Source organism: Mercurialis annua, linkage group LG3 (genome assembly GCF_937616625.2).
Source record: "Mercurialis annua linkage group LG3, ddMerAnnu1.2, whole genome shotgun sequence".
In the NCBI taxonomy this organism is placed as follows: Eukaryota; Viridiplantae; Streptophyta; class Magnoliopsida; order Malpighiales; family Euphorbiaceae; genus Mercurialis; species Mercurialis annua.
This window is the reverse complement of record NC_065572.1, coordinates 16151207-16172736: the sequence shown is the minus strand read 5'-3', so window position 1 is coordinate 16172736 and position 21530 is coordinate 16151207. Positions and strand designations below refer to the sequence as shown.

Below are 21530 nucleotides of genomic sequence, written 5' to 3'. Positions count from 1 at the left end.
CTTAAACGGAGACTAAATCCAAATTTCGTGAAACGTTACCCAAAAATCCAATAAAATATAAAACGAATAAAAATATAATTTTTATTCGCATCCGACTTACATTTTATTTTTAATAAATCCCAAAAGATTTATTAGGTGCAAATCAATCCCGCTTGACTAAAGTCACTACGTCCAAATTTCATAAAAATTTTACTGTAGCTTCATCAAATTATTTCGCGAATATGAGCAACAAAATTATTCGCTCGGGAGTTATAAATTATCTTATTTTAATTTAAACTAACTAATAATATTTAATTAGTTTATAACAGAAACTAATTAAAATAAAAAACTTAGGGACTAAAGGAAATATTTTTCCTTTTCTTAACCTGCACGAACATAATCGCCTCATCCTTTTCTTTATTCTTTTCTTTTTTATTATTATTTTGAATATATGTATATATATATATATATATATAACTTATATCCAGTGTTTTAAAAATCAAACTGGTGGCCGAACCGGCGAGGCCACCGGAATTCAGTTCGACCGGTTCAACCGATTAGACTGCCGGTTGAACCGGTTATGTACATTTAGAAAATAATTTCACATATTATATTTATCTATTGTTGCCTATTATATTCTACTACTCTTTACCACTTTTCTATAATCTTGTTAAAATTCTTTTAATGTAAGAAGATAGATTTTTATATTTATAGAAATTCATGTGTAATTTGAGTATAAAAGGAAATATAAATCTTTGCTTTTATTCATTCCATTATTATATTTTTATGAAAAAATAACAAGAAAACTCATGATTCACAATTAATTTTCAGTAAATACCATCCCAGCTTAATTATTTTCTTTGTTATCGTTATTCTTACATTTAATAGCTTCTGTGATTGTGACATCTGTCCAACACGTTTCATTAGCTTCGTTTCAATTTTCCTTTTGCAACAGTAAACTGATTCTTTCCTTCTCTCACACGACCAGTCTCCTCCATTTCTCTCTTCTCTAACGTTACTCCTCCAATATTTTAGAGTTTCTCATTTTTAATTTCAGTTAATCCCTAAATTCTAGCAATTTCTTTTTGTTCGTGCATTATCAGTTTCTTTTCATCATAATTACTTTATAAGTAACATCATGGTTGTTTCCACAAGATCAACTCACACAAAAGAGAAATCTGAAACTGTTATTCCTGGTATAGTGAAATAGAAATTCGTTAAAAAAGTGGATAAAAATGCTGAAGGAAGTGGTGTTGCCTCTATTTCTCAAAATGTGAAACAAAAAGAAAAAATGGAGGAAGACACTGATGTTAAAAGGAGGCGATTGGCGTTTGATGTTACAGCTGTGAATAAGAAAACTCGGAAGGGCTTGATTATTGAAGAACCTGCTCGTTCTATTATGGTATGTTTCATTTTTCATTTTTTTATTTTTTTTGTTTTGTGTTTTTATTATTCTGATTTGTAATTTATGTATTTTATATGTATAATATATGTATATTGCATTGTTAGATTAGTTTTAGGTTTTAATCAATTTTAATATTTAGGGTTTATGTGTATCATTTATGAATAATTGATGTATATTTTAAATTGCTATACATTTTTAGTTTACATTAGTAGTCTATATCTTTGTCCTTTAAAATAAATTAATTTTTTTAATTTAAATAAAATAATTAAATAAAATAAAATATTTTTATTAAATCCTACTTATAACCGTACTCTTATTTAAAAACCGCTAATATTATTTTTTTTATTTTTTTTATTTTTACGGAACTAAGCTCCTTCCTCCATGGACTCCTCCATCCATGGAGGAAGGAGTTGCTCCTTCCTCCATGTGAGGAAGGAGCAGATCTGCTCCTTCCTCCAAGGAGCAGCGTGTTCCTTCCTTCATGAGGAAGGAGCAGATCTGCTCCTTCCTCACATGGAGGAAGGAGCAGCGTGTTCCTTCCTTCATGAGGAAGGAGCAGATCTGCTCCTTCCTCCATGCTCCTTCCTCACATGGAGGAAGGAGCAGATCTGCTCCTTCCTCACATGGAGGAAGGAGCAGCGAGCTCCTTCCTCCATGAAGAAGGAGCAGCGAGCTCCTTCCTCCATGAGGAAGGAGCAGCGAGCTCCTTCCATGGAAGGAAGGAGCTCGCTGCTCCTCCGTCCATGGAAGGAAGGAGCAGCTGCTCCTTCCTTCCATGGAAGGAAGAAAAGCTCCTCCTCCCATGGAGGAGTAGCAATTTTTTTTTAATATTTTTTTTAAAAAAAAAATTAAATAGATTTCAAAATTAAAGTACGGTATTAGGTTGAAATTAATTAGTTTGAATATTTTATTTGTTTTATGTAAATTTTTTTACGGTTTTTTATTTTTAAAAAATTATTAATAATTAATATAAATTAAATTATTATTATTAGTTTAATTTTTTTAAAGAAGAATGTGTTTTTGTATAATTAATAACATTGACGTGTAATTAGAATATATGTAAAAAATGAAGGATTATTTTAAACTCTTTTGCAAATGAAAAGAGGTTAATTTAATACCTCAAGGGTAGAGGCGAAACATAATAACAACGTCAAGGGTATATGTGACAGTTTTCCTAGGTCAGGGTATAAACGAAATAAAGATTAAAGGTGAGGGTTTTTTTAAGTAATTAAGCCTTTATTAAGTGAGTAAAATTGTGTTTTAATTACTAAGATTAATGCTTGAATTAATTTGATCACTTAGTTCATGATTTTGTGTTTAATTAACTAATTGAGAGATTGTTAATTAAATAGACATAGGTAATTAAAAACTTAGAGGAAAACGCCGTGAGAGCGGGTTGGAATTTAGGTAGTCGTTGAGTTTGCTTCATAATTATAATTTAGTTATTTAATTCAGTCTTAATATTGTGAGAGCAAGTTGATAATTGATTAGTTAATTAGGTTGTGATTTTATTTGAATTTTTGAGGCTTGAGAGAGTGGGATTCAGTGCATTAGAATAGCTCGATTCATAATAAAATCACTAAATAAGTTTTAATCCATTATTTTACTAGTTTATTTGGAATTATCAATCCTTGAGCTCTTTGTCATTATTGTTTAAACCTCAATTTATTTGTTTAAATTCAGATTTTTAGTTTAATTACTTAAGTTAATTTAAGTTAGATTTTAATTAGTTTTACACAAATCCATTTATTTTTCTACTAGCCAATTAAAGAATATTAGAAATTAGTTGTTTAATTCATTGTTCCTTGTGGGATCGATACTTGGTCTTCCAAGTTATATTACTTGCGCGATATCGTACACTTGCGATTATTTGCCAACAACAGCAGAAGAAAGAACCTCCCTTAACATTTCTGGATTTTTTCAATCTGGAAAGAAGAAAATTGTTGAAGATTTGGATGATTCAACAGATGATGAATTTCTTGTTGATTTTTTGAAATGTAAGAAAGTTGAATCGTCGCGACAAAGGAAGACTTTTAAGCACTTGAAGGGTCGATTGGATATAATCGTGTCAAGTCATTCGAATTTGCAATCTGAAGTTACTTCTTTGATGAAGGAGATGCGAATCGTCTTTGATTGTTTGGCGGCGATTGGTGATCATTTCAGAATAAATTTTTTGCCTAAGGTATCATTTCACATTTTAGTGAATAAATTATGTATCTAACAAATATATTAACCGAATCTTACAATTTTGAATTTGTATCAAAGCTGTATAAACCATGTATCTAATGCTTTTTTAAACAATCAGGTGTCTGCTGAAATTTTACAACCTGCATTTACAGATGGTATTAGTGACCATGATGCTGTTGTCAATGATGGTGGTGTAGAAAAGGAGATCGCTGATGAAGAGAATGAGGATGATAACCTTGAGTATGAGGAGGATAACCATGAGTATGAGGAGAAGGAAGACGATGGGGGAAAGGAAGACAATGATGTAGAGGAGGCTAATGGTGAGCAAAAAGAAGATGAGAAGGACGATGACAGAAATGGTAATGATGGTGGTGCGGTACTGGCAATAATAACGATGATGGAGATGACGATGATGATGGCGGTGGTGATAAATCAATGCCTGTTCAGGTAAGATTTCACTTTTTTTATTTTATTATTATGTTTTAGGTATAATAGTTTCTAGTTTTAAATTTTTAGCTTTCTGCTGACATTGCAACTGATTCTGGTATAAAAATGCCTGACATTGCAACTGATTCTGGTATAAAAATGCCTGACATTGCAACTGATTCTGGTACAAAAATTGCTGTTAATGAGGTATTGTATTTTTTCTATATATCTCAAATACGTATATTCCATGTATCATTCTTCTATGATTTCTGTAATATTTTTTATATTTAATACAGTTTTCTGAGAAGACAAAAATAGTGGATGATTTTACTACTCCTATTAGACGTAAATGGAATGTCAAGCCAAGTACTTTATTGAAATCTCCGTACTTGGTTGAATTCAGTTCTAGGAATAAGGAATTTCGTATAGAAAACTTTTCTTTTGTTGTGCCTAGGTTGTGTCCATTGGATAACAATTTTGGAAATGTTACAATGTGTCCAGAAATTGCAGAGTACCATAATTGGATTGCTACAAGGCACTTAAAAAACCCTAAGCTTGAGTAGTAGGTTCGATTTCTTTTAGATTTAACTTTTTTTTATTGATATTTTTTTTTTCAATTTTTTTTGTAGAGGAAGATTTGTTAAGGAAGCCTTTAATTCTATCAATCCTCCTTTTATTTTTGGTGCTGAAACTGTTGATAACAAAGATCTTTTCTTTGTTCTGGAGTATGGCAGACAGTGTTTGCATCCGAAGGTATAAGTTGTGCTTATATTTTTGCTTTTCATGATGTTATATTCATATTTGATACAGTTTTGATACATTGTTACTGGGTTGACATTTTGATAGCTGGCGATTATTTGACTTTTTTGTTTTCTCGTTGTTGTAGCACATGGATATCTTAATTTACTTTTTGAGGAAGAAAGGCAAATATAATAGCAATGTATCAATAAAATTCACAACCACTAACGATTATTTTGATCAAAGTTTGCAGGCTTTTGCGAAGCTTTACTATGATACCGGAGAACGAGATTTGGTTTATGAAGATCATCCAATTTCTCAGTATATACGTGGTCAACGTATGCTTGCTAATACTAATTGGAGCGAATGTGAATATGTGTTGTTCCCTCTCCGTGTTGCTGCAAACAATCATTAGTTGTCGCGTTGTTGAATTTCAAGATTAGGAGTATTACAGTGTATAATTTTGCTCGGTCAACATTGAGTGTTTCAGCGATTAGAGGGATTGCTATGAATTACTCATTGGTTCTTCCTTTATTTCTTGCCAAGTGTGGTGTATTCGATGAGAATCCTAATTGTGATTTGCGTTCACCATTTTATTATGGTCAAGGACTCGAGGATAGTATGGAGCTGTTGAAGATAATGTGCCAGATCTAAAGTTTGAGTAAGTAATTTTTTCCAGATTTATACATTTTATATTTTTTATGTATCTACTATGTATTTTATTTGTATCATTTAGTATGCAGTGATTGTGGAATCCTTGCATTTTGTTATGCTGAGTATATTGTGCATGAAATAGAGGTCAAATAACAAATGATTTGGATGTGAAGGGTCATCGAAGGCGGGTTTCGTTTAATTTTCACAAGTATGGGAAATAGAAGACCTTAAACAATGTTAAAAGCAAATCGGAGAAATTTGTGGACAAGGATAATCTAATTGTCAAACCAAAAAGATACAAAGTTAAGGCCGGAAGAAAGGAACTTGAGTGAATAACACTGGATAAGAAAGAAGCTTTACTTGTTATTTTGAATAAATAATGGTTTTTACCAAAAGGTCCTTTTGGTTTGTCTTTATGTTTTTGTGTGTTTTTTTGTTTTTAGGTTTGTTTGAACATGGTTTATGTTTCTGTTTTATGATGTTTGAATTAATGAATTAATGTCTTTTAATCCAGCATTCCTTTTTATATAATTTTGTCCTTTATGTTTCATTTTAATTAAATTTCCTTTTTGATAGACTTAATCACCAAAAAAGCCAAACCTATACGTTTTGTGTCAGTTATAGGCAAACCTTTAAAAACCATCAGATTTAGCCAAACCTTATATATTTTGTTTCTTTTTTAGCGATTTTGACACCTTGTTGTCCACGTCACTGCCAACTAAGAAATTGGCTGGCATGACAACTGACATAATTAAATTAGGTTTGGCTATAACTGACACAAAATATATAGTTTTGGTATTTTTTGGTGATTAGAGCTAATTTTAAAATCAAACTAATTTTTAAATTCAATAATTAATAAATTAATTATATTATAATAAAATTCATATATATTTAACAAAATAATATTTCTTATTTAACGCTAATTAAAAGTAATCTAATTTTTTACTAAACTTAATTGATTCTAATAAATTTGTTTTATAATATTTGATGGATATATAATTAATTTAAATTTTATTAAAAAGAAAAAATGTCATATTCATTATAAAATTTATGTTTTTAAAATTTCGGTTGCCAGTCCGTCGACACCGCCGCCGTTTGAGACCCAATTGTTCGTCTTCTGACGAACAACCTGAGAGTAATATATACAACAAACATACGACAGCGTTCATAATTCAACTATACACACATAAACATAAAAAGAATTACTCAATAGATTACTGTTAACAATATACAGTTACTCAAATTATGATGCAAATTGACTTTTCTCAAATAAAAAGTAAAGCATTAAATTTCTTGATTTCTTATGAAAAAAACTAATCCCAGACTTTGAAAAAAAAAAAAATGATGAAAGTATGCAAATGAGACAAGAAAAATGTAATTAAAGAGAAAACGGTTACCATCAACGGAAACAATTTACCACCCACAGAGCCAGGATTTTGTTAGAGAGCATGCGGCGGCAGCGGAGAAGAGGAAAGGAGCAGACGGCGGAAGCGGAGAGGAGAGAAGCAGCGGTTCGGCGTAGAGAAGAGGAGAGGATCAGCGGAGAGAAGAGGAACAGCACGGCAAGCGGCGGAAGCGGCAGGGGCAACGAAGGGCAGCGGCAGATCGAAGATCTGAATTTCTCTACTCTGGCTTTTGATTCCAATTTCTCTACTCTGGCTTTTGCAAGGAAACTTCAGTTATGGTATTATTATACCATTATTAACATTCTGTTACTAATTTGTTTAGACCCAATTAAGTATTGAATATAGTATGACATAAAGTATGCTTAGGAAAAAGAGAGAGGAAAATAGAAGAAGGTGACGATTTTTAACGGTTTTTCATCGGAAGTTTTTTTTATTACTTCAATCTCAGTCGATAATCATGGAACTTGTATGGAGTACTGCCGGAATCATCACCCCATGCATCCGAATCAGAATCGCCGCCCTCGTTTATCCTCTTTTTTTCATCATCGAGTTTTAAAGCATGAGAGTTTTGCACTGACTGTTCGTTCATCCCCATTTTTGGAAGCTACCACCGATTGATTCCAAAATTGAGACCCTTTTTCCACAAACCAACAATAACTAATAATATGCTTTTCACATGCAATCGCTGCAAAGGCATCACGCACGACCTCTACTTTTCATACTTATTAATCTTCTAAACAAACACACCCCTTTTCTCTTTCTCAACCTTTATTCACTTATATGGCATCGTGGGACTTTAATTTGAATTCTGGTCATGGCACTTAAACACCGGCTTCTCCCTTATTACTCCTAAGATCTCCTTTCTCAAGTTGGCAACATTCTATGGTGTGACCATAAAAATTATCACTGTAATGTATTTCTAATGTTTAAAATACTTACATATTGTTTGGATTAGGGGTTGAGATAGGAAAGGAAGGGAAGGGAAGGGAATGGTTGTAAAATTTCAACCTCTGTTTGGCAAAAAAAATTTAAAAGTTTTGAGGGGTTGAAAACTATTTCCCAACCCCCCTCAACCCTCATATGCCAACCCCTCATATTGGGGTGTTGGATTATTTTTAACTGATTTTTTTATAAACCCTTCATTTACTTTATTATTTTCCCAAACATGAAAGGGTTATTCACAACCCTTACCTTCCTTTACCGTCCCTTACGGTACTTTACTTTACTTTAAAAACCCGTACTTTAATTTAATGTATTCTCTCCCAAACAAAGCCTTAATGATGAAAGTTGGTCAAAATTTTATCAGATTAATTTTATGCCTTCACAGTTTGTTAGTAATTCTTAGGAAAGATTGTCAAAATTAAATAAAGGCGTCACATTGCATCCCGAGTACCGCATTTGTTATGCTAATCATAGTATCTTACTGTCTCTTTTTCCTAACCAGGCATTAATACAGCAAACTTGATTTTGGTGGGGGAGTTTAATTATGAACTGAAGATCCTAACAATTGTTTAGCGAACAAGAATATGATAAGTAGATTTAGTTTGAAATGAAAATCATAACAATTTAAACATTTGATATAGTCAGTTAAAAGTTGGTTTCTTGCATCACATTGTAGATATAAGACATGGTTTTGGAAATTTTGTTTTTGAAAAATGTTGAATTTGATTATTTGTTTTCTTTATATCAAACTGAAATTTGTTGAATTTTGAATATTTTTTTCAATCTTTGATAATAGAATTGGATTTTATATGAATTTTAATTTTGTCATCGGCTGTCAATTGTGGATTTCGTCTTCTTATTGCATAATGTAAGGTCACATGTAAATTTCAAGCAAAACCTCATTGTCTTTTAGATTGTTTATTATCAGTTTGCTTATAATTTCCAATCGAAATTTTCACATCTTTCATTAATTTGTTATTTGAGTTTCCTCCAATTTCAAATTGCAATTCTTTGTAAATAATCACAATAAGTTCATAACCAAAAAAAATATTGTTTGTGTAATTAGAAGCATTTATCATTTCATGCTTTGTATTAACTCGCTTGTTGTTGTCCGTTTCCTTGCTCTGCCGCCGTTACACCGTTTTACTCAAAGTATTAAGGTATGGTTTGCTTAATTGGTTATTAATTATGTGTTTGTCCCAGTTAACAATTAGAAAAGTGTTGGTAAGAAGACAAAATTAAAAATGCAATTGTTTTTTTTTTCTAAAATCTTAATTCATGACCCAAATTTTACCATGTCCATTCATTAATTGCATTAATATCTAACTATCAATAGATACTTTTTAACATATTTATCTCGTTTTCTATATATTCCACTGTCTAGCAATATTATAGTTGTAAAAACTACTTGTGAACTTATTTGCTATTTGCGTATTAGTATAGCTTTATGCATTTTGTTCTTCTCTTAATTTAATTAATTTAAAGATATATTAGATAAAAAGAACAGATGTAAGATATTTTTGTATATTCTCAAAAGGCCTTTCATTATATTTTCAGTAAAAATTCAATAGTATTTTTAGTATTCATGATTCTCTTTTAATTTATTATTAGTTGTTTAATCAATATAACTTTTATACTTTTTGATATGTGAATTCACTATTGCAAAATATTTGTTTTATTAAATAAATGGTTAATGTTTTTTCATTAAAACATCATTACCAACCAACAAAGTAATATTGTACTTCTTGTAAGGTTAAAATACTTCTTATGAGATTATTGTACTCATTGTGAGGTATTATACTTCTTGTGAGGTTATTGTACTCTTCGTGAGGTTATTGTACTTCTTGTGAGGTTTTGTACTCCTTGTGAGGTTAAAGTACTCCTTGTGAGGTTAAAATTCTCTTTGTGAAGTTTTGTACTGCTTGTGAGGTTAAAGTACATTGATGAAGGCCTTTACCGTCTGGAATGTTCAAGATATGTTTTGATATAGCTTTATATATTAGTAACAGATTTGTAGTTGTTGGTATGATTTGTATTAATGTTTTGAGTTTTATCACTTATTATAGTTCTCATTTTTTTTCAGGAATAATATCACCTGAAATTGCGGAGACACTGGCATATGGCGAGAAAGATATACCATCAATAATAGAAGTAATAATTCTTGATACCGTTCGCTTACTTTGCATATGTTAAGCGAATGTGTAATTGGATGGCCCATGAAGTGGCTAATAAGTCCTTATATCCTCCTTTTTAGGAGTTATTCAGTGTATTATATTAATTGCAGAAACAGTTGCTGAGAAACATTATGTACTTCTATTTTCACATATCAATATAATTCTTGTTTTGACAAAAAAAATAGATCACTGTTTATTTAAAGGACGAGTGTAATCTTTTTCTCATTTTCTTCTCTATAAAGTGAAGCTAATTGTGGTGTAATCAATATATATCACGATGTTTATAAAATATGGACGCATATGTCATTTTATTCTGCATAGCAAAAAACTTACTTTAATTTGCACATAACCACTTTTTTATTACCTAATTTCAATTATAACAAATCTCAACAGCATTGAAAATAATAAATCAAATTCGGAATCATCATGAACATTAAACACTTTCACCAAATTTGATTCAACATTAATTCTTAAGTAATACATTAATTCACTTTTTTTAATCAAATATGGCTATTTTAAAAAAAAAATTATCCTTTAATTTTAATTTTAATTATTACTTAAATTAATTGCATATTCATTATAATATATTATAAAATAAATTTATTAGAATTGGTAAAAATTTGGATTAATTTTAGTTAGTATTAAATAGAAAATATTAATGATTTTTAAATATATATGAATTTTATAAATGATATAATTAATTTACTAATTATTGAATCTAAAAAATTAGTTTGATTTTAAAATTAGCTCTAATCACCAAAAAATACCAAAACTGTGTATTTTGTGTCAGTTATAGCCAAACCTAATTTAATTATCTCAGTTGTCATGCCAGTCAATTGCTTAGTTGGCAGTGACGTGGACGGTAAGGTGTTAAAAAAACCGGTTCGATTTAAAAATGGCTAAAAAAGAAATAGAACATATAAGGTTTGACTAAATCTGGTGGTTTTTAAAGTTTTGGCTATAACTGACACAAAACGTATAGATTTGGCATTTTTTGGTGATTAAGCCTTTTCGATAATACATTTTATCATCAATGTATCACACATGTATCAACCCTGTATCATACATGTATCTGTTTTAATTAATATGTTCCAAAAACAAGCATAACAAATATGCTTATATAAATACTCTATGCAATTAGAAATTGAATTTCATTCTTTCATCAATGTATCAAAATTATATATATAACAATAAACACTGAAAGCAACATTTCAGGTGATTTTTGGCATGTTTCGGCACGTTTTCCTATTATGTCCAGCTTGTCCACACTTTCCACACTTGCCTTTTTTTGATAGTTCCAAATGTGATTTGTGTCTTCTCTTTTTTGGCCTTCCAGTTCTTGTTTTATGTTGTGATGGTAAGACAATGAAGTCCTTGACTCTTTATGGTATAATCCATTCTTCTTCTTTCTCCAACGGATACATAGTCTCACTATAAGTCGCCAACATAGATGCTTTAGTATAGTATCTTGAACAGTACTCATATGGTTCAATTCGCCTCTCGTTTAGAACTGCTACCGCATGTTGACAAGGTATTTCCTCGACTTCAAACTTCTTGCATGTGCATGTTCTCTCCTTCATATTGACGGTGTACTTTTGACCTTTTTCCAACACTGTTATGATATCATTTGTAGATGGTTTCACCTAATTAAATAATAAGATACAGTTGATAAATAGGGCTGATACACATAAGAGATACATGTAAAAATCTGATTGGTGCATTAAGTCAGATACATGAAATATACATGGATGATACAGAGGTAAAAATTTAATATGACAGATACATACCTGCAGTTTTAGAGAGCTGATGTAATTTTGAAAAAGTAAAACTTCATGGTTTGTTGCAAATGTTGTGACTGTATCGGTAGTAATTTTTCTATGTTTGTATGAGTATTCTTGTTGGAGGTCATGTAGGTGCATTATTAATGATGTGATTGGCAGTTCCCTTGCATGCACTATTGCTGCATTTAATGACTCAGCAAAGTTAGATGTCATAGCTTTGTACCTTTTCTTGAGAGCATGTACCCTTGACCATCTTTCATATTTGATGCTTAGAAGAAATGGTCTAATTCAAACATATAAGTTGTCTAACTCTTTCATATGATATTCAAATTCACTCTCGGTATATGCTTTGGCTGCTGCAAAAAAAGGTTTTTTGAGCGTCTTTGCATTTTTCTTGAAATTTTCTTCAAGTTATTAAGAAGGTGAAACATGCATATGCCATGTAAAGCTTCAGGAAAAATCTTCTTAACTGCTGAGATGTCTGTCTGATACAATACTGATACCCTGTCTTGTTCCAAATGCCTGTTTCAATCTAGTGATGAAATATTCCCATGAGGCATCATTTTCTGAATCTACAACAGAAAATGCAAGTGGGAATAGCTTTCCAGCTGCATCTTGAGTTGTTGCAACAAGAAGTGTGCCACCAAATGCTGCCTTCAAGAATGTACCATCAACAACAATTACTGGTTTGCAATGCTGCCATCCTATAATTGAAGCCTTCAATGCGATGAAAACATACAAAAATGTGATGTCTTCTCTCAATTGTATGTCTATGGCAGATCCAGGATTTGTAGTTTCAATCATATATATAAAAGTAGGCAATGATTTGTAAGATTCGCAAGGCTTACCTCTTAACATTTCAAATGCTTTTTGTTATGATCTTCAAGCCATCATATAGCTGATATGAACTCCATGTAAAGTCTGCATATCATTTTGTATATCTATTGGTGTGTAGGTTGCTTTGACATTTAGATATTTCACTTTAATGGAATCCGCAATGTGTGATGATGAGGCTTGATTTTGTTTGCTAAATCTGGTTTCTTTTCGGCATGTGTGGTTCATGTTTTGTTTACGGATGATAAATTGTTTTGTGTTACCATTTCTTGATGCCCTGAGATACCATTCACATGTATCATCGATACATTTTATCAAAAAAAAATTGGACATGATTTAATTATTTTTTGCTTGTAGTGATTGTTGATTGCATGAACTTGTAAGTATGTTTGAAGAATTTGTTTGTCTTTGAATGATTGCCCAACTCTAAGTTCGGTTTCTTGCCCTATTTCATAAAATGTATATGCACTGTTTCTGACATTCTATTTGATTGTGAAATTCCTGTTGAAGTACTTCTTGTAGCTTCTGGAAGAAGATTGTGTATCTGCATGGTATCATCTGTAACTACTATGCATAGAGGATACATAGTGAAATCCAATTCCTTTTTCTTGATTTCTAAGTAAAATCTGAAGCTTGAGTTGTCTATGATTTTGAATGGTGGATAATGAATCTTCACTTGATACTTTATTTCAATATTCTGTTTTTCCAAGTTAATTTGTATTTCTTGTGCTATTATATGCAGAAGATTCATATATGTTGAATCTTCAGGTATCAGTACACCAATGACTTCAAAACCTTCATATTTATTTGAATCAACCCATTTGCCTTTGTGTTGTATCATAATAGGAATAGATTCCATATATGTATAAAATTTTAAAAAAATTATAATACAGATACACAGAAGATACATGTCTGCTATTAATAAAAATTAATATTATGAAAATATTACCTTCTAATTCTTCAATAATTGTGATAATTCATGTGGAGGAGCTACTGTCATCTTCCTCAAACTCTGTATATTTTTCGTGTATATTTTTTGAATATTAGATCTATTTTGATTTGATTGTTATTAAAAGGGAAACAACAACTTGTTTTGATTTGTTTTGCTATTAAAAGGGAAACAAACGCGTGATATTAGGAGAGGAATATTGAGATTGTCACGTGTCATTAGCTCATTTGTTCTCTTCATGATTTGCTGATTCTATTGCGCGGATCCCATGATGATATCTTCAGCTATTAATTGCTGATTCTGTTCCGCGTGTCAAGATCCTATTGGGATGGCATGAATGTAAAGTTTTGGTATTTTATGGTATGAATGTAAAACAGGTGAGGTAAATGGCAATTAGTGTAATTGGAGCCCATTTTTTTGGCAATTTTGTTATTTTCTCTATATTTATTTCTATTAACAAAGTTTTACTTTTATGTTTTTTATTTTATATGAAATTTTATGTTTTTTAATTAAGTCAAATAAATTCACTTTTTTTTATCAAATCTAATAATCTCACTAACCTATTTAAAATCTCATAAATAAGTGCCTTTTTTAACATCTGTTGATTTTCAATTTATGTCTATTTTTTGAATGAATTTTAGTATTTTAGTATTTTTGTTAATTTAAAATCTTTTATTTATAGATTTTTGCTTCAAGTTTATCTTTTCAAACTCCTAATATATAAGTCATTCTTAAAAAAATTAATTATTTGAAAAATCAATTAGAATCTCATATAGTAATTACATTTGACTTTAATTAATAAAGAATTTATTTGACTTAAATATTAAATACTTGTCATTTTAAACTCTTTAATAACTAAATTCATTTATTATAATTTATTATAATATGCTAAAAAAAATTAAATATAATCACACCCTTTAATTGATTTTATTAATTTTAGCATAGATACATAAAATAAAAGAAATTAAAAGGCAATAAAATTAAAAGTTTGACTTAGATAATTTTAAAAAAATATGTAAAAATATGTAAATGTGGTTGAACCGACCGGTCCAATCCGATTCCGACTCACCGGTTCAGTTCGCTCCAAATCGGTTAGACCGGATTTCCGGTTCTGAGGACTTAAAAAACCGGACAGCTGACCGGTTTTCGGTTAAACTGGTCAAACCAGCCGGTCCGTTCTGGTTTTTTAAATAGTGCTTATATCATTTAATTTAACGTCGAAACGTTCGAATTTCGACATTTTAACTTTGAAGTTTTGTTCGAAACATTAAACTCTCCATTTAGAGAAGTATATTGATATATTAAGTATCAATATATTTTTATATACGACTTCAATCGTATTCTCTGTTCTATTAGTCCCGTTAACACTCGTTTATTAAAATTTAAATTTCTAATTTAAATTTTAAACTCATATTATTACGATACAGTTTTACGGATACGTAAAAATTTAATTTACGCTTAAATTTAATTTACATACTCCCGGTTTATTAAATCATTTCCCGTGATTTAATTTAATAACCTTAAATAGTCAAATCTGACTATTAGTCTTTTTGAATATTTTTCTTAACATTCGAACCCTTAAAATATTATTTTTAATATTTTGATTACTCCAATTTGACCTCGTGACATATTCTAATTACTTAAAATTACGGGATGTTACAAACTCTAACTTGTATGCAACCTTCCCGATACGTTCTATAATCCGGTATGGTCCTATGTACCTTGGTGACAATTTTCCTTTCTTGCCAAAAACGAACTATACCTTTCATAGGTGATACCTTGAGAAAAACATAATCTGCAACTTGAAACTATGTCTTTTCTCTTTGGATCTGCGTAACTTTTTTGCCGACTAAAAGCAGTGTTCAATCGTTGTCCAATCAACGTACCTTTTCCGAGATAATATGAACAATTTATGCTCCTGTCAACTTCCTTTCTACGACTTCATTCCAACATATAGGGAGTCTACACTTGCGTCCATACAAAGCTTTATAAGGAGCCATCTCAATGCTCGAATGATAGTTATTGTTTTATGAGAACTCTACTAATAGTAAGTAAGTATCCCAACTTCCTCCAAAATCCAGAATACATAGTCGAAGCATATCTTCGAGAGCCTGAATCGTCCTTTCAGACTGTCCATCTGTCTGAGGATTAAAAACAGTACTGAAGTCTAACTTCGTTCCTAATGCTTCTTGCAAACTCTTCCAAAAATGAGAGGTAAAAACTGATCCTCTATCGGAAACTATTGACACAGGAACTCCGTGTAAATTGGCAATCTTGTCAATATACACTAGTGCCAACTTTGTCGCCGTATGCGTCATCTTGATAGGAATAAAGAATGTTGACTTTGTCAAACGATCCACAATTACCCATATAGAATCATAGCCTTTTTGTGTTTTAGGCAAATCGACTACGAAGTCCATTGTAATCTGTTCCCATTTCCATTCTGGGATGGGTAAAGATTGTAGAAATCCATATGTTCGTTGATGTTCCAACTTAACTTGTTGACAAGTCGGACACTTAGTTACAAACTCTGCAATATCCTTTTTCATTCCACTCCACTAATACATCTTTTTGATGTCATGATACATCTTTGTTGATCCAGGATGTATACTATAGGTAGATCCATGGACTTCTTCCATGATCTTCTGCCTTAATCCTTCCATTTCTGGCACACACAATCTTGTGTTATGTCTTAGAATTCCATTGTCAATGCTGAAATCCTGAATCTTTCCTTGCTGAACTCCTTCTATTAGTTGTTTTTGTTGATAATCATCAACTTGTAATTCCTTGATTCGATCATCCAATGTTGGTCGAATACTTAACTGAGCTAACAAACTTCCAAGGTTTTAAATCTAAAACTTAACTCCTTGGTTATACAACTTCTGAACCTCTTGTACCAATGGTCTTCGCCACATATCAGTAATGTGTGCGAGACTGCCTGCAGATTTCCTGCTCAAGGCATCAGCCACTATATTGGCTTTTCCTGGATGGTACTGAATAGTACAATTATAGTCGTCAACAGTTCTAACCATCTTCTCTGTCTAAGGTTCAATTCACGTTGACAAAAGATATACTTCAAACTCTTATGATCCGTAAATATCTCACACTTTGCTCCATATAAGTAATGCCTCCAAATCTTTAGTGCAAAAATCACTGCCGCTAATTCCAAATCATGAGTTGGATAGTTCACTTCCTGTTTCTTTAGTTGTCGAGAGGCATAAGCTACCACTCGTCCATACTGCATCAACAAACATCCTGATCCAACTCTTAAGGCATCACAATAAACTGTGAATCCCTCTGTTCCCTCGGGTAAAGTTAAAACTGGTGCTGTTGTCAATCACTTCTTTAACTTTAAGAAACTGGATTCACACTTATCTGTCCATTCATACTTAACATTCTTCTGTGTTAGCCTAGGCAATGGTGCCAAATTTTTTGAAAAGTCCTGCACGAACCGTCGATAGTATCCTGCCAAACCCAGAAAACTACAAATCTCTGTGACTGAGCTAGGTCGTTTCCAATTCGACACAGTTTCAATCTTTGCTGGACCCACTAAAATACCTTGTTGAGACATGACACATCCCAAAAATGCTACTTCTTTTAACCAAATTTCGCACTTGGAGAACCTAGCGTAAAGTTGATGTTCTCTTAATGTTTGGAGTACTAATCGCAAATGATGCGCATGTTCCTCCTCTGAATGCGAATATATTAGGATATCATCTATGTACACGATCACAAACTGATCCATGAATGGCTTAAATATCTTGTTCATCAGATCCATGAAAGCTGCTGGTGCATTTGTCAATCCAAATGAGATCACCAAGAACTCGTAATGTCCATATTGAGTTCAAAAAACAGTTTTCGAAATATCATCTTGTAATACCCCAAAATATTAAATTATCTAATTGGACCACGTGTCCAGTCTGGATTTGCTAGAGTGGCAAAATCGGAAAGTTTTCCGATAAATAAGTTTTAGTAGGTCGGTTTTGGAAAGGATTATATACGAGAAATTTAATAATATATTTCAATTCTAAAGACAGAATTGGAATTGAAAATAAAAATGTTAAGAAAGTCGCAAAATAAAGTACAGGGACTAAAATGATAATTTAGCCATATAAATTCCGAAGTGAAAATTATTTCGCCAAGGTCCACGAAATATTTTACAGTATATGTGGTAAAAGTTTCGGGTCAATCGGAGACCTTTTAAAATTTGGACGCGGATGTGTTTAGGCTAAATTGCAACTTTTGAGAAGTTTAAGGGCTAAAGTGTAAATTAGCCAATTAAGCCTCAAGAATAGCAATTAAAGGAATATTGACGGAAAATAATAATATTGGGTTAGTATTATTTATTGGAATATAAATAATACGTATGAAAGTGAGTTAAAAGGATAATTTAGCTATTTGGTTAAAATAAAAAGTTTAAAAGAGAAATGGTTTAAGTTAAAGAAGTGAGGGATCAAAAGAGCAAATTTGCCAAAACATATAAACATTTCCTTAGGCATAAGGAAAGGAAAAGAAAGGAACAGATAGTTCCAGAGAGAAAAGAGAGAAAGCGAGGAAAAATGACGATCCGTCGCCGCTTCGCCGTTTCTCGTCCGTTTCCGACGTTTAATAGCTCGAATTGATCGTATTTCAGAGGCGAATCACGGTAAGCTTGTCGTTTTACCGTTTAAACGGATATATTTTAAGTTATATCGATTCAAAGTTTTAGGCCACGAAACGATTATATCGTTTTAATCGATATTAGAATTGGATTATAGTGTTTTGAGCTTAGATTAAGCGTTTCGGATGTGTTTGGAGCGTTTTTACGCTAGTAGCACGTCGGAATGGCCGCGGACGAATCCTACGCGGGCGCGTAACTAAGTTACGCGGGCGCGTAACTATGTTACGCGGGCGCGTAACAATGTTACGCGGGCGCGTAACAAACTTGCGCGGGCGCGCAAGTACTTTGCGCGGGCACGCAAGTACTTTGCGCGGGCACGCAAGTACTTTGCGCGGGCGCGCAACAAGACTATGCGGGCGCATAGTTTATGTGAAGCACCTATACGGTATTTTCACCCCGCTATGACCCCGTTTTCCGACTTTAAGAGTGTCGGACATCAAAAAGGAAACACGGACCCCGAAAACGAGAAATTTGGATATCGAACACGACGTATTTGATTAGGGTTTCGAGATATAAGAAACCTATGATTAGAAGTCGATGGATAAGAGATATAACAAGTATCTCGACTAAGTATTAAAACACGATCAAAGTTAAAAGACATATATAGAATAGGATCGTGTTAACCTAAGTTTATAACTTAGGATTTTAGTATTCAGTTTACGTTTATGAATTAAACGTACGAGTAACGTGAATAGGTGAGTGACGTACCGACGAGCTACCAGGCTAACGAGCTGGAATAGCTATGAGAACGACGCATGGAGCTTACGTTTACGGGATTATAATAATGCGGTCTTGGATAGCGGTCACTGGGAGTTGCACTTTACTTTCGTGTATTATAATTAATGTTATTTTATATAAATACATATACTGTTTACACGCATCGTATTATATATAATTGATTGAAATGTTATATGCTTTATTAATTTCTATATACGAGAACTAGTATGCGATCCGAAGAAACTAGCTACCTATTGGGTGTCAATAGGCTGTGTGATCACCAGTATTGAGTCAGTCTAGTATATTTGCATTTGAGAAATGACTTGACACAGCTGGGAGCTGATGATGATTATAAAATTTACGTGGCTGGGCCACCAGCGAGTTAGACTCGCGATTGATATTTACGATTGGGTTTTTGATACGAGTGAGTACTCGGCTACGGTGTAGTCTGGAGTCCCCGTATCTAGTGGCTGGGCCACCAGCGAGTTAGACTCGCGATTGATATTTACGATTGGGTTGAATGATAATGATTATTCGAGAAATGTGTCGCATGCTAGGATATTAGTTTCGTACGGATCAAATACCTGTTTATATGTTTTATATTATTGTTTTCTTGAGAGGCGATGTTATATTTTTATATTAATACCGTTAGTAACTTGCAAGCTCACTCAGTATTTCCCAAAATACTGACCCCCTCACAGTGTTCCTTTTCAGGTGACCGGAGTCGGATCAGACAGACCATCTCCTTTGTGTCGGCAGCCTTTTGGCTTACACAAAGTACGAGTTTTATAGAGCTGCAGTAGTCAGTAGGTGTCAAAATAAGATTTATGATTTGATTTCAAACGGTATTTAAAATGTGAACTCTGATATAAATTTTATAATTGAGTTGTTTAGAAAGATGGCGTTTATCCGTTTGAATTTGATACCAATTGCCGTGAGTGGAACTGGTGATGTTTGTGATCAGAAACAGGGCGGTGCTGGATATGAGATATCGCACGGTAAAACCCTGGTTTCTAAGAATTGTTTCGCGAATGTATTCAGAAAAGGAATAGGATATTTAAATAATTGAATTATATTATTTATAGAAGATTTCTGATAATGTATTATATATAATAATATGTTTTAATCGCGAAAAATTTACAGTGGTTTTAGGCTTGCTACGGGTTCCGGAGCTACCACTCCCGTTCCCTAGCGCCGGTCGCGGCTCAATAATTTGGGTCGTGACAATTGTGGTATCAGAGCAGTTGGTCCAGTTACCTCTGCTAATATGTGTTTTGTTAGTTAAGTGACCTGGAAACTACTGCAGCTATAGAGTTGAGTTCTGTCTGATCCAAGTAGTTTGCGTTGATGTATAGAGATAACTATGATTGATTGGTTTGTGAAGTGCTTGTTTGTTGTTGTGACTTATGTATATGAGGTACACGCGTATATTCCATTTTCGATAAGATATGCATACGTGACATGCATATCCAGACGGAATTTTGGGAAGATGCAATGCCCCCTATGACTAGAATATAGTCAATGTTACTATGACTCGATAGTAACACGTATGTGGTTGGCATTGAATAACGCCAATATGTTGTCTAATTCGATCGATCGAAGTGTCAAAAAAGAGAATGAAGAAGAATTGCAAAGTTACAGAAGTTGAAGAACTTGCCGGATACAGAGTTCAAAGGTTTAGAGAACTTACAAAACTCAAACTTTATAACTTTCTAAAGTTGTTTTGTTTAAACGATTTTGAAAGCATAATTGTGCCTAGACCCGTGATAGTCATTGATAAATGCCACGACATTGATAGAAGTGCATCACTACATACATTGCTAATGAAAAGAACAATAAACGAATACATGCATTAATAGTACATGCATCATATGCATTATGCTTAGACGAAAAGGTGAGATGTGGCAACTTTTTGGGGATGAGAGACGTCATCACCCTAGTGCACAATTTTGCTAAGATTTAAATGGAGTTTGGATTTAAATCTCGAAATAAGATGTTTTATTTGAAAAAGTTTTCAAGGAGTTTTGTTTTTAAGTAAGTATACCTAGACCAGAACTCTATGACGGAAGTGAAATGCTCGCGAGCAGGCTGCGATTAAGACCATGAGGCAAATGAATACGTATAATTGCGAGAATATAGAAGTTATGCTTCTAGGATATGAACTTAGCCATAAGTTAACAAGCTAGAATATAGCTAAAAATTGCAAATGTATTGGAAAGTGACGCGTACCAGATTAGTGGTAAGCTAGAAAGTAAGTATCTCTTTGACAGGACGTCAAAGATATTAAACTACGATATAAGGAAAGAAGTATATAAGAAGAATGAAGTTTATATACGAGAAGCGACTGGTAAGATGTATGTGAGTACCAAAATGTAACTAATCGAACGATGAACTGGGATGTTCCTATCTTTAAATGAAGTGATTAGAGCATCATGCTACCACACCATAGAAGTAAGAAAGAGGATAGTCGAGCATAGAAATAGACTCACAGTTTACACCTTGAAGATAGAAGATTACCCTTATGAAAGGATAATGTGAATATTGCGTAATATTAGAAAGTCGTCAGGTTTAATAAGATCGTGACAACTCTTTATTGAACCGTTGGATCAAGTTGTCACTGGAACACGATGTCCCTAAGATGGTTACCTAAGTATTAACCGTTATGATCGTCAAACCGA

General features: G+C 32.5%; 1 protein-coding gene across 1 annotated transcript; it reads right to left on the bottom strand.

Annotated features, from left to right (window-relative positions):
- Positions 1 to 11293: 11293 nt before the first annotated feature.
- LOC126672373 (uncharacterized) lies at positions 11294 to 12496 on the bottom strand. Its single transcript, XM_050366324.1, has 3 exons — positions 12190 to 12496; positions 11699 to 11871; positions 11294 to 11554 (listed from the first exon to the last, which is right to left on the bottom strand). The coding sequence occupies exons 1-3, from the start codon at positions 12494 to 12496 to the stop codon at positions 11294 to 11296; spliced, it is 741 nt and encodes a 246-aa protein (XP_050222281.1).
- Positions 12497 to 21530: the final 9034 nt, after the last annotated feature.